This window comes from Heterodontus francisci, chromosome 7, assembly GCF_036365525.1.
Source record: "Heterodontus francisci isolate sHetFra1 chromosome 7, sHetFra1.hap1, whole genome shotgun sequence".
Lineage (NCBI taxonomy): Eukaryota > Metazoa > Chordata > Chondrichthyes > Heterodontiformes > Heterodontidae > Heterodontus > Heterodontus francisci.
In genome coordinates, this window is record NC_090377.1 from 111,390,597 (window position 1) to 111,402,963 (window position 12,367).

Consider the following 12,367-nt stretch of genomic DNA (forward strand, 5'->3'; position numbering starts at 1 on the left):
CTTCTATATTGATATATATTAGCGACAATTGCCACGCAGACTGCTCAACTAATGGCCCACGGCGCTGCCCGCCCCATGGAATCGATTCAAAGGGGAGGCGGTGGCGTAGTGGTACTGTCACTGGACTAGTAACCCAGAGACCCAGGGTATTGCTCTGGGGACAGGGTTCGAATCCCACCACAGCAGAAGGTGGAATTTGAATTCAATTAATAAATCTGGAATTAGAAAGCTAGTCTAATGATGGCCATGAAACCATTGTCGATTATTGTAAAAACCCATCTGGTTCACTAATGTCCTTTAGGGAAGGAAATCTGCTATCCTTACCTGGTCTGGCCTACATGTGACTCCAGACCCACAGCAATGTGGTTGACTCTTACATGCCCTCTGAAATGGCCTAGCAAGCCACTCAGTTGTATCTAACTGCTACGAAGTCAATAGCACTGTGGGTGTACCTATCCCGCATGGACCGCGGCGGTTCAAGAAGGCAGCTCACCACCACCTTCTCAAGGGCAATTAGGGATGGGCAATAAATGCTGGCCTGGCCAATGACGCTCACATCCCATGAATGAATCAAAAAAAAAGAATGCCAATCTTCCATCAGATATTTTAGTACAGTGTATTTTTAAGTTGCAGTGAGGGGCAAGCATACATGTGGTTTGAACAATCATCTACTAATATTGCCATCAGTAATTTATGGAGTTTAAAATCAAATCACTCTTTAAAAATTTTATATAGTGGAAAATAACAATTGGGACATACACATGGGGTGAAGGTCGAAGCTGAAATATCATGAGAAAACACTGAAAAAAATTATTTAAAGTATTAATTCAAAAAAACTAATTAATCCTAATTGAGACATATATCAACACTCCACAATTATAAAACTATTTTTTCAGGGCCAGTTCTTCTGTTGGTCAGCCATAGTTATTACTCAGGTCGCTGATAAAAACCCAGCCACAACTAATTGAACAAGGTGCAACTTTTTACAGGGTTTCGAATAGCAACGTGGGAACAGAAAAGGGGACATTCTTCCACATCAACCGATTTCACTGATTGCCGGTTCGGTGCGGGTGAGGCGGGGGTGGGGTGGTGGCGGGGGACGGTGGGGTGGGGGGTGGAATTGTGTCCACATTGCAGCCTGTGGCAGAGGAGTGAGTGACAGGTCGCAACTTCCGGATTTCCACCTTAATTGGCCCATGCACTAAGTTCTGAAGCTGCGGTCAGTTTCAGAGGAGTAATGGCAGCAAGCACTGATGGTTCACTATCAAAACAAACCCTCGCAAAATCCAGGCTGTTCTCTTTTATGTACTTTGCCAGTTGGAGGTAACACATCTGGAGTTTGACAGGCATTCTCAAAACTGAAGTAGATATAGATAGTTACCAAACGTTTTGTTAACACTGAAACAGCCATTTACAGTGGATGGCCCGGCCAGAAAGAAACTGGTCAATTCAACTCAGAACTCATACTGCTTCAAGATGTATCTCTTGTCTCTTGGACATCCAATATCATAACTGTCTGGATTAAAGCCCTCTTTTCTCAACAATATCCAACAGACCTGGGGGTTCCTGGGCTTCAGTCACATGTTCTAAGCTCCAGAGATAATGATCTCACTGGCTCATCCGTCTAAGGCGCCCCAGGAATAAACCATGTGTTATGTGACCTGAATGCCATTAGAGAGAGTTCACATTCCTGTAGGCAGAGGAGATGTCATTGCAAATCCATCATCAGAGGTGAACAAAGATTAACTATAGTACCACAGGAACTGCAGAACATTCATTGCAATACTAGGATGAAACATAAAGAGCACAAGAACATAAGAACCAGGAGCTGGAGTAAACCATTTGGCCCTTCGATCCTGCTCCACCATTCAACAAGATCATGGCTGATCTTTTACCTCAACTCCATCTTCTCACACTATCCCCATATCCCTTAATTTCTTTAGTGCCCAAAAATCTATTGGCCTCATTCTTGAATATACTCAATGACGGAGTATCCACAGCTCTCTGGGAGAGTATTCCAGAGCTTCACAACGCTCCGAGTGAAGAAATTTCTCATCTCAATCCTAAATGGTTGACCCCTTATTCTGAGATTGTGATCCTGTGTTCTAGATGCCCCAGACAGCGGAAACATTTTCTCAGCAACTACCCAGTCAAGCCCCTTAAGAATTTTATATGTCTCAATTAGAACAGCTCTGATTCTTCTCAACTCCAGGGAATATAGGCCTAGTCTACTCAATCTCCTCACAAAACAATCTCCTAATCCCAGGAGCCAGTCTAATGAAACATTCATCAAATTCACATTGTACCACTGTCACCTCAGTGTGACAGTGTGATATGGAACAATGGACCATCTCCCCAACCCTGCGCAAATTCCTCAGCAGGTACAAACAAGTCTGCACAATTCTGCCCAATGTGCAGTCACATGGCACCAAGTTATCACAGCACTTACAGCATCGAAGGAATCATCACCTCATAAGAAAATAAAAGACATAAGAAATAGGAGCAGGAGTAGGCCATTCGGCCACTCGAGCCTGCTCCGCCATCCAATAAGATCGTGGTTGATCTGATTGTGGCCTCAACTCCATTTTCCTGTCTGCCCCCCAAAACAATTGACTCCCTTGTAGATCAAAAATCTAACTCAGCCTTGAATATATTCAATGACCCAGCCTCCATTGCTCTCTGGGGAAGAGAATTCCAAAGATTAACAACCGCCTGAGAGAAGAAATTCCTCTTCATCTCCATCTTAAAAGGGAGATCTCGCGGGGTGGGGGTCATGGGGAAGCGGGGTATAGGGAGTTGGTAGCAAGGGCAGGAGGAAGGTTCTCAGCGGGCCCCCCACTTCCTGATGTCGAGTCCCTCGTTCAGAAACTAAGCACCTTTTAACAAGGGAACCCCCGCCCCCTGCCACCCAGAGCCAGAAAGCGGTTTCTCGTGCTGTGTTTCCCATGTGGTGCCAGGACGACCTGCCACACAGCTAATTGCAGCGGTGGTGGGATGAGGCCCTTAATTGGATATTAATTGCCCAGTTAAGGGCCTCAATGGCGGCAGGGCGGGGCGGGAAGGCCAATTTCAGATGCGGTCTCATCAAAGCCTTGTACAGTTGTAGCAAGACTTCCCTACTTTTATACTCCATTCCCCTTTGCAAAAAAGGCCAACATTCCACTTGCCTTCCTAATTACTTGCTGTACCTGCATGCTGACTTTTCGTGATTCATGTACAAGGACACCCAGATGTGAAGTATTCTGAAGTCTCTCACCATTTAAATAATATTTTGCTTTCCTATTCTTCCTACCAAAGCCCTCACATTTCCCCTCATTATACTCCATCTGCCAAATTTTTGTCCACTCACTTAACTTTGCAGACTCTTTGTGTCCGCCTCACAGCTTGTTTTCCCACCTATCTTTGTATGATCAGCAAATTCAGCTACATTGCACTCGGTCCCTTCATCCAAGTCATTAATGTAGATCAGGGTTGTCCAACATATGGCCTGTGGGCCAGGATCACGCCTGCTAAAGGTTTCTATCTGGCCCATATTCACAGCTGACAGATGCTGGGAGCAGGAACAGTGGTTTCCAAACTTCGGATAGATTTGTGGTTTTCCAGCGGGCTTTTAAAAAAAAAAAATCGGAACCCGCCGGAAATCCCCGAACCTGTCCAATGTTTGGAAACCGCTGTTCTCACTCCCAGCAACGGTCAGGGGGGAGCGAGAAGGAGAGAGAGAGAAAGAAATGGAGTGGGGAAAGAGAGATGATGGGGCAGAGAGTGAAGGGAGACAGAGAGCAGAGAGAGAGAGAGAGAGAGAGGTTGAGACAGACAGAGAGAGAGGGAGCAAAAGAGGCAGTGAGAGAGGGGGCGAGAGAGACAGAGAGAGAAAGGGAGAGATGGAGGCAAGGGAAGGAGAGAGGGAGACGGGGGAGGGGTAGAGGGAGATGGGGGAGAGAGAGAGACAGAGGGGAGAGAGAAAGAGACAGAGAGAGGAGGAAGAGAGAGAGAGGAGGAAAAAAGAAAGGGGCGAGAAAGAGTTCAAGATCACTCCTGATAGATGGACATCATCTGGAATACTCTGTATCACAACGTCAAATGTGTGGGCAAAGACTGAGTACTTATCAAGCATAAACAATGCCAGGTATGTCACTAAATCAGCATTCAACATAGTGACGAGAAAGTAAGTCAATAAATTAGTTTTCTCATATAAAGCTTCTTCACAAAAATGCACACTTGTTTTGATAGTAAAATAAGTTTTTAATGCCTTTAATTTTCCAAAATTTTCTCACTGGCCCCCTATGTAGGACAAAAATTATAATGTGGCCCCACCACGTGAAAAGGTTGGACACTCCTGATGTAGATTATAAGTAGTTGGAGTCATGGAGGCTCCAGCACTGCATTACACCACATACAGTTTGCCAACCTGAAAAGCCCCATTTATTCCGACTCTGTTTTTCATTAGTTATCCAATCCTCTATCCAACTTAATATATTACCCCCAACATCGTGATCTCTTATCCTGCGCAGTACTGAAGCAATCCGTGCAAAAATGCAGCAAGAACTGGACAATATCCAGGCTTGGACTGATAGGTGGCAAGCAACATTTGCGCCATACAAGCGCCAGGCAATGACCATCTCCAACATGAGAGAATCTAACCATCTCCCCTGGACATTCAATGGCATTACGATTGATGAATCCCCCACTATCAACATCCCGGCGGTTACCACTGACCAGAAACTGAACTGGAGTAGCCATATAAATACTGTGGCTACAAGAGCAGATCAGAGGATGGGAATCCTGTGGCGAGTAACTCACCTCCTGACTCCCCAAAGCCTGTCCACCATCTACAAGGCATAAGTCAGGGGTGCGATGGAATACTCTCCACTTGCCTGGATGGGTGCAGCTCCAACAACACTCAAGAAGCTCGGCACCATCCAGGACATTCGCTCCTTCCACCACCAATGCACAGTGGCAGCAGTGTGTACCATCTACAAGATGCACTGCAGCAATGCACCAAGGCTCCTTAGACAGCACCTTCCAAACCCGTGACTTCTACCACCTAGAAGGACAAGCGCAGCAGATGCATGGGTACACCACCACCTGCAAGTTCCCTCCACATCACACACCAACCTGGCGTGGAACTATATCACCGTTTCTTCACTGTCACTGGGTCAAAATCCTGGATCTCCCTTCCTAACAGCACTGTAGGTGTACCTACCCCACATGGGCTGCAGCAGCTCAGGGAGGCAGCTCACCACCACCTTCTCAAGGGCAATTAGGGATGGGCAATAAATGCTGGTCTAGCCAGTGACGACCACATCCAGGAACGAATAAAAAAAAACCTTTTATGTTGCCTTTTGGAAATCCAAATACACTTCATCTACTGGTTCCCCTTTATCAACCTGCTTGTTACAACCTCAAAGAACTCTAATACATTTGTCAAACATGATTTCCCTTTTATAAAAACATGTTGACTATCTGATTGCATTATGATTTTCTAAATGTCCTGCTACTACTTCCTTAATAATGGAGTCTAGCATTTTCCTAAGGACAGACGTTGGGCTAACTGGCCTATAGTTTCCTGCTTTCTGTCTCCCTCCTTTCTTGACTAGAGGTGTTACATTTGTGATTTTCCAATCCTCACTGCCAGCCAACAGCACAGAGGGAGAATGTGGCATTAAGATCATGATTCGGTCAAACACTGTGATGTATGACACAACTTAAGTTCCCAATGCAAAAAAAAAATCAGTGTACAAACGAGGGAAGACAAAAGGCAAATCACACTGTCAGAGAGCTGCCCTCAACACAACACAGCATGGGAAGAGGGAAGTCTTGGCTAATTTATAAAGTATGCACAGTGGCACTAGACCTTAGGAGGACTAGAGCATTACACCACTGAGCAGAGCTTACCAAACTCATACATACAATTCCAACAGGATGAGTTACTGATAACAGGCTGATTTATTGGTCTCAGCAATGCAGGGAATGCTCATCAGAGAGAGGTACTCTCCCTACCAGGCCCACTCTCGTGGATCTCCTGCCACACAGCTACATGCTGGAGCAGAGTAAATCAATCAACCCCCAGGCCAAGCATGGGATGTTAGCAGTGGACAACATATGGTGGAGAAAATGATTTCCTGTGAGGACTTTGCTTCCTTTGTGTCCAACAGTTCTTGAACAATCTCATGGAATGCCACCTCATTTCTCAAAACATTTTTTCACCCAGAAATTCACTCAAGGCTGTGATAGGAATCACAAGGTCCAATGTGAGGAATGGCCAGTCAGTCTGTTTTTCATGTGGCATTTGAATGAGGAATGTTAGCCAGGACAGTAAAGCAGAAACTCTCTGCTCTTCTTCGAACCGCACCACAGAGCATTCAATGTTCAGGTGGACCAACAAAGCAGGCAGATGGGACCTTGGTTCACTGGTTACCTGAAGGCTGACACCACTGGTAATGCAACACTCCCTCAGTACCACAGTGAAGTGCCAGACTAAGTTGTGTTCTTAAGTCCTGGAGTGAAGCCTAAATGCCCCTTACCGCTCACCGACTCAAGAGGCGAGAGTGCATCTAAGGCAAACCGGGTTAATGTTCTGGGTCAATGACCACTTGTCACACAAAAGAACCTGAAACGTTAACTCTGTTTCTCTCTCCACAGATGCTGCCAGACCGGCTGAGTATTTCTAGCATCTGCAGTATTTTGCTTTTCTAAGACAAACTGATGCTGCTAAGTAGATAAAAACCAGTACAAAAAGACATACTACTTAGGAAACTAAGCAAGTGTTTCGCAAGTGATGGCTTTCATTATTTCACAAACTAAAATCCCGGTGATGACCCTGTGATTGGCATTACAGATTTTCTGTACAAATCTATTTCAATCCTCTATCCTTGTGCTTAAGCTGCACTTGGAAAAACCTACCTCGCGAGAGCGAACACAATCACTAAATCCGTCTACTATCACATAAGTGGTTGAAAGCAGCAACATACCAAGAAACCTGATGAATTATCCAACAGACAGCGAAACCGACAGACAAAATTCCTCTCGAGGAACGAGGTGTTCTCTGGTGGCAACTGTTCAGGGCTGTAGGAGATTATGGCTGTTGAGGTAACTTTATCACCTGAAAGTGATGTTGGAAAAGAAGTGTAACATGAACATTAGGTAAACTGCTACAATAATGATACAGAAACAGCACCTCTAAGTCATAGCATGCAGGCTGTGCCTGCACATCAAGGACTTGTGACTGCAACCATGCTGCCGCAAGGACGGTCAAATGTCCCATCTCTCCAGGCTGCTCTCAAGCATCTCAGACTGTTCGAGAAATGCAGCTCAAAATATGCCTGGGCCTTCCCTTTGAGGTTCTCCCGCATGCTCTCAGCATGACGGCACTGCTCGGCAGAAAGATGATCACCAGGGCTTTGCAAACCTCAGGTTTGCTTGATGCCACACAGGACACTGCCAAATGGAGACAACAAAGAACAGGAAGGTTTCAGGCTCAATCCCCTGTACAGGCTGAGTTAGCTGATCTTAATAAAGGAAATGGTAAGGGCATTCCAATCGGACTCAGTGCCCCAGGGGTGGAGATTTGGGGATGGGGCTGGGGGTCGCAGTGTGTGGGAGTTGCACTGAAATCAGCCACAGTTGCTGCTCCTGAAACCCTTCAGTGTTCCACTGTTGAAAAGAGCAGGTTCAGGCATCAGTTGAAGACATAACTGGGCTTTGGTGCGATGCCTCCCACAGTGAAAGAGGCATCACACACGACACTACCTTTCTGGCCTCTCACTTCGGGTAAGGCACTAAAGCATGGCTGGTGCTCCAGCAGGACTCAGCTCCTTTCGGGAAAGAGATGGTATCTTTGCTTTAAATCTAGGTAGGTCTCATGTTCTGATTACAGGAAAAAATCTTGAAGGAGCAATGGATCATTCTGGAACTGGATATTGATCAATTTAATGACTTGAGTTGTGGTGTGAGCTCAGCCAGCCCTGGTAAGTTGCAGGATATACATTATAGCCACATAGCATTCAATATATTTTAATGAGAGTACTGTGCAGCCAGCTCAACTATTCCGTCGGTAAAGTGTTCTAAATAGGCACAGCATGAAGGCAGGTGCAGGCTAACTGCCTTTGCTTGGAGTTAAGTTCATCTGTAAAGGCCCAGCTCAATCTTTGGGGAGAGGAAAGTCAGCAGAAAGTAGCAGGAAATGGCTGCTCCTCTTTCATGTTATAAACTCCTTTGATTGCCCATTAATGATATTTCAGCCAAAGAGGTACAAATGTGACGTCTACTTTGCATGTGTAACTCTTCCAACTGTGGTGCATTGAGGTGTGACAGACATGCCGCAATTCTAATCGATGTGCACGCGGGTACGTACATTTCCTTTAACAGAAGGCACTTTCGCAGAAACAATCAATGACATGGAATCATTCTAAGAGCTGGTACCTGACATGGACAGTACTTTCCCAAAAGTCCTGTTTCCTTCAAGAACCTTAATGACAGAAAACTGTAGCATTTTCTAGATTTACAAACATTTAGAACCATAGAAAAATTACAGCACAGTAGGAGGCCATTCAGCGCATCATGTCTGCATTGCCGAAAAATCTAGCCGACCAAACTAATCCCACCTTCCAGCACCTGGTCCGTAGTCTTGCAAGTTACAGCACTTCAGGTACATGTCTTGGTACCTTTTAAAACAGTTGAGGGTTTCCGCCTCCACCACCATTCCTGGCAGTGAATTCCAGACACCCACCACCCTTTGGGTGAAAAAGGTTTTCCTCAAGTCCCCTCTAAACCCCTCTTCTACCAATCACCTTAAATCTGTGCCCCTTGGTAATTGACATCTCCACTAGGGGAAACAGGTCCTTCCTGTCTACTCTTTCTAGGCCTCTCATAATTCTGTACACCTCAATTAAGTCACCTCTCAGCCTCCTCTGTTCTAAGGAAAACAACCCTAGCCTATCCAATCTTTCCTCATAGCTGCAACTTTCAAGGCCTAGCAACATTCTTGTAAATCTCCTCTGTACTCTCTCCAGAGCAATTATGTCCTTCCTGTAAATGTGGTGACCAGAACTGTACGCAAACTCTAGCTGTGGCCTAACCAGTGTTTTATACAGTTCCAGCATTACATCCCTGCTTTTGTGTTCTAAACCTCGGTCAATATAGGAAAGAATTCCATATGCCTTCTTCACCACTCTATCTACCTGTCCTGCCACCTTCAGGGACCTGTGGACATGCACTCCAAGGTTTCTCACTTCTTCTACCCCTCTCAATATCCTCCCATTTATTGTGTATTCCCTTGCTTTGTTGCCCTCCCCAAATGCATTACCTCACACATTTCTGGATTGAATTCAATTTGCCACTTTTCTGCCCACTCAACCAAACCATTGATATCATTCTGAAGTCATATTAATGTTAATTATGTTTCATGTTAATTATGAGCCCTAATGAAACCCACTGTCATGGAGGAAAAACGTTGGACGTCTCTTCAACTAATGCCAGTTCGTGGGATACCAGATCATCTTTGATAGTCTGGGGTTGTTGTTTGAGCCTTAGTCCCAAATGAACATAGGCATTTTTCTCCACTAGAGAGACACAGTTGGTGATGTAACTTGAGGGTCACCACTCCTCAAGTGTGGGGCAAGGCAAGGAGGTAGGTCGCCACGAACTACCACAGCCTGTACAGGAATGGAACCCACGCTGTTGGTGTCTTCCTGCATCACACGCGAGCCGTCTATGCAACTGAGTTACCCAACCACCCCCCACACACATTCTAGGGTACTGCCGCTGTGTAACAGACACCAAGTTTTACAAGACTGTCAGATGCTATACACCTCTCTCCCTTTCCCATTATTCAATCCCCTGTTTCACTCCTACAATCACTCTCATGATCCTTAATCTACCTGCTCTTCTTCCGTAAGTTCAGTTCCTCAGGCGTTCAGCCAATTTAGTGGGCGCGCTAGTGTAGCATTTGCATTGCCTGACCAGTAATCCAAAGGCCTGGGCTGCTATTCCCAGACATCATGAGTTCAAGTTTCATCATGGCAATTTGAGAATTTTGAAATAAGTTTTGAAAAAAAATCAGTAAACAAAAAGTTAGTATTCATAAGAGTGGCCATGAAGCTGTCAGATGGTTTTAAAACCCCAGCTGATTCACTGATCCCTTTATGAAAGGAAACCTGCCATCTGTACTGGGTCTGATCAACCCGGGACCAGTTCCACACCAACTTGGTCCACCCTTAAATGCCCTCTGAAGTGGCCATTCAGCTTGTGAAGAAAGCCCACTGCCACTTTCACAGGGCAGCTGGGAACAGGCAATAAATGCCACCCTTGCCAGTGATGCTTATATCCCGAGAATGAATGTCAAAAAATAATATCCACCTCTTCCCCCTGTTGTAACCCACCACATCTCAGTCCTGCCCTACCCCTAGTCTCACGGCTTTTGAAACCCAAAAATCAGTGCTCTCTAAAAGCTCCCACTTAATTGTCTTTGTCTCCTACTCTACCCTTTTCAACTCTGACCCTGGCTCACAATGTAAGCCTTGACCCGTTTCCAGTTAAAAAGGTCTCAAAGTAAAGAAAAACGAAAGCGTGCAGCATGAGGTCAAACATTCCCTCCACTTGCCTGGAAGCATTTTCTCTCGCTCGGTGATGGTTGGCGGGTTCAAGGCCCAGTGAAGGTTTCGGCGGAATTCCTGCTGGTCTTCTGTATGGATCAGCTCAAACACACTTTGGTGCATGACATCAGTCTGACAATACAAAATACATAAAATCCTCCAGGTTTATTAAACAGACTTGGCATTGAGTCATTCTCGAATGTAAAAAATAGGAGGAGGAGTAAACCATACACCCTGTCGAGCCTGCTCCGTCATTCAATAAGATGATGGTTGATCTTCTATTCCAACTTCACCTTCCTGCCTCATCCCCATATTCCTTAGTGCCCAAAAATCTATCAACCTCCATCTTGAATATATTCAATGACTCAGCATGCACAGATCTCTGGGGAAGAATTTCAAAGATTCACAATCTTCTGAGTAAAGAAATTTCTCCTCATCTCGGTAACAGCAAGATTGATGAGGGCCGTGCAGTTGATGTGCTCTACATAAATTTTAGCAAGGCTTTTGACAAGGTCCCACGTGGCAGACTGGTGAGAAAAAAGCCTATGGGATCCAGGGAAATATTGCAAGGTGGATACAAAATTGGCTCAGTGGTAGGAAACAAAGGGTAATTGTTGACGGGTGTTTTTACGACTGGAAGGCTGTTTCCAGTGGCGTTCTGCAAGGCTCAGTACTGCTTTATGTGGTACATATTAACGATTTGGATGTAAATGTAGGGGGCATGATCAAGAAATTTGCAGACGACACATAAATTGTCTGTGTGGTTGATAACGAGGAGGCTAGCTGTAGACTGCAGGAAGATACTGATGGACTGGTCAGGTGGGCAGAAAAGTGGCAAATGGAATTCAACCTGGAGAAGTGTGAGGTGATGCATTTGGGGAGATCAAACAAGGCAAAGGAATACATATTTAATGGAAGAATACTGTGAGGTGTAGAGGAAGTAAGGGACCTTGGAGTGACTATCCACAGATCCCTGAAGATAGCAGGACAGGTCGATAAGGTGGTTAAGAAGGCATATGGAATCCTTTCCTTTATTAGTCAAGGTATAGAATATAAGAGCAGGAAGGTTATGCTGGAACTGTATAAATCATTGGTTAGGTCACAACTTGAATACTGTGTGCAGTTCTGGTCACCTCATTACAGAAAGGATGCAATTGCGCTAGAGAGGATACAGAAGAGATTTATTAGGATGTTGCTGGGACTGGAAAAATGCAGCTATGAGGAAAGATTGGATCGGCTGGGGCTGTTCTTCTTGGAACAGAGAAGGCTGAGGGGAGATCTGATTGAAATAGACAAAAATGTGAGGGGCCTGAATAAAGTGGATGTGAAGGGTCTATTTACCTTTGCAGAGAGGTCAGTGACTAGGGGGGCATAGATTTAAAGTGATTGGTAGAAAGATTAGAGGGGAGATGAGGAAAAACTTTTTCACCAGAGGGTGGTGGGGGTCTGGAACTCACTGCCTGAAAGGGTAGTTGAGGCAGAAACGTACAACTCATTTAAAAGGAGTCTGGATATGCACCCCCAGTGCCGTGGACTGCAGGGCTACGGACCAAATGCTGGAATGTGGGATTAGGCGGAGTGGCTCATTTTTCAGCCGGCGCAGACACGATGGACCAAGTGGCCTCTTTCTGTGCCTTAAACTTTCTATAATTCTTTGATTCTTAGTCCTAAATGGCTGACCCCTTATCCTGTGATTCTACCCCTGCGTTCCAGACTCTCCAGCAAGGGGAAACTGCCTCTCAGCATCTATCCTATCAAACCCTTAAGAATTTTAT

At 45.3% G+C, this 12,367-nt stretch overlaps 1 protein-coding gene across 1 annotated transcript in view; it reads right to left on the reverse strand.

Annotated features, from left to right (window-relative positions):
* The window catches only part of ahr1b (aryl hydrocarbon receptor 1b), a 189,926-nt gene that overhangs the window by 62,858 nt on the left and 114,701 nt on the right, over positions 1-12,367 (reverse strand). The window contains exons 5-7 of the mRNA XM_068035885.1: positions 10,621-10,724; positions 10,159-10,172; positions 6,972-7,102 (exon numbers count right to left, since the gene is read on the reverse strand). Of these exons, the coding sequence (XP_067891986.1) occupies positions 6,972-7,102; positions 10,159-10,172; positions 10,621-10,724 (249 nt within the window). The remainder of the gene's footprint in view (positions 1-6,971; positions 7,103-10,158; positions 10,173-10,620; positions 10,725-12,367) is intronic.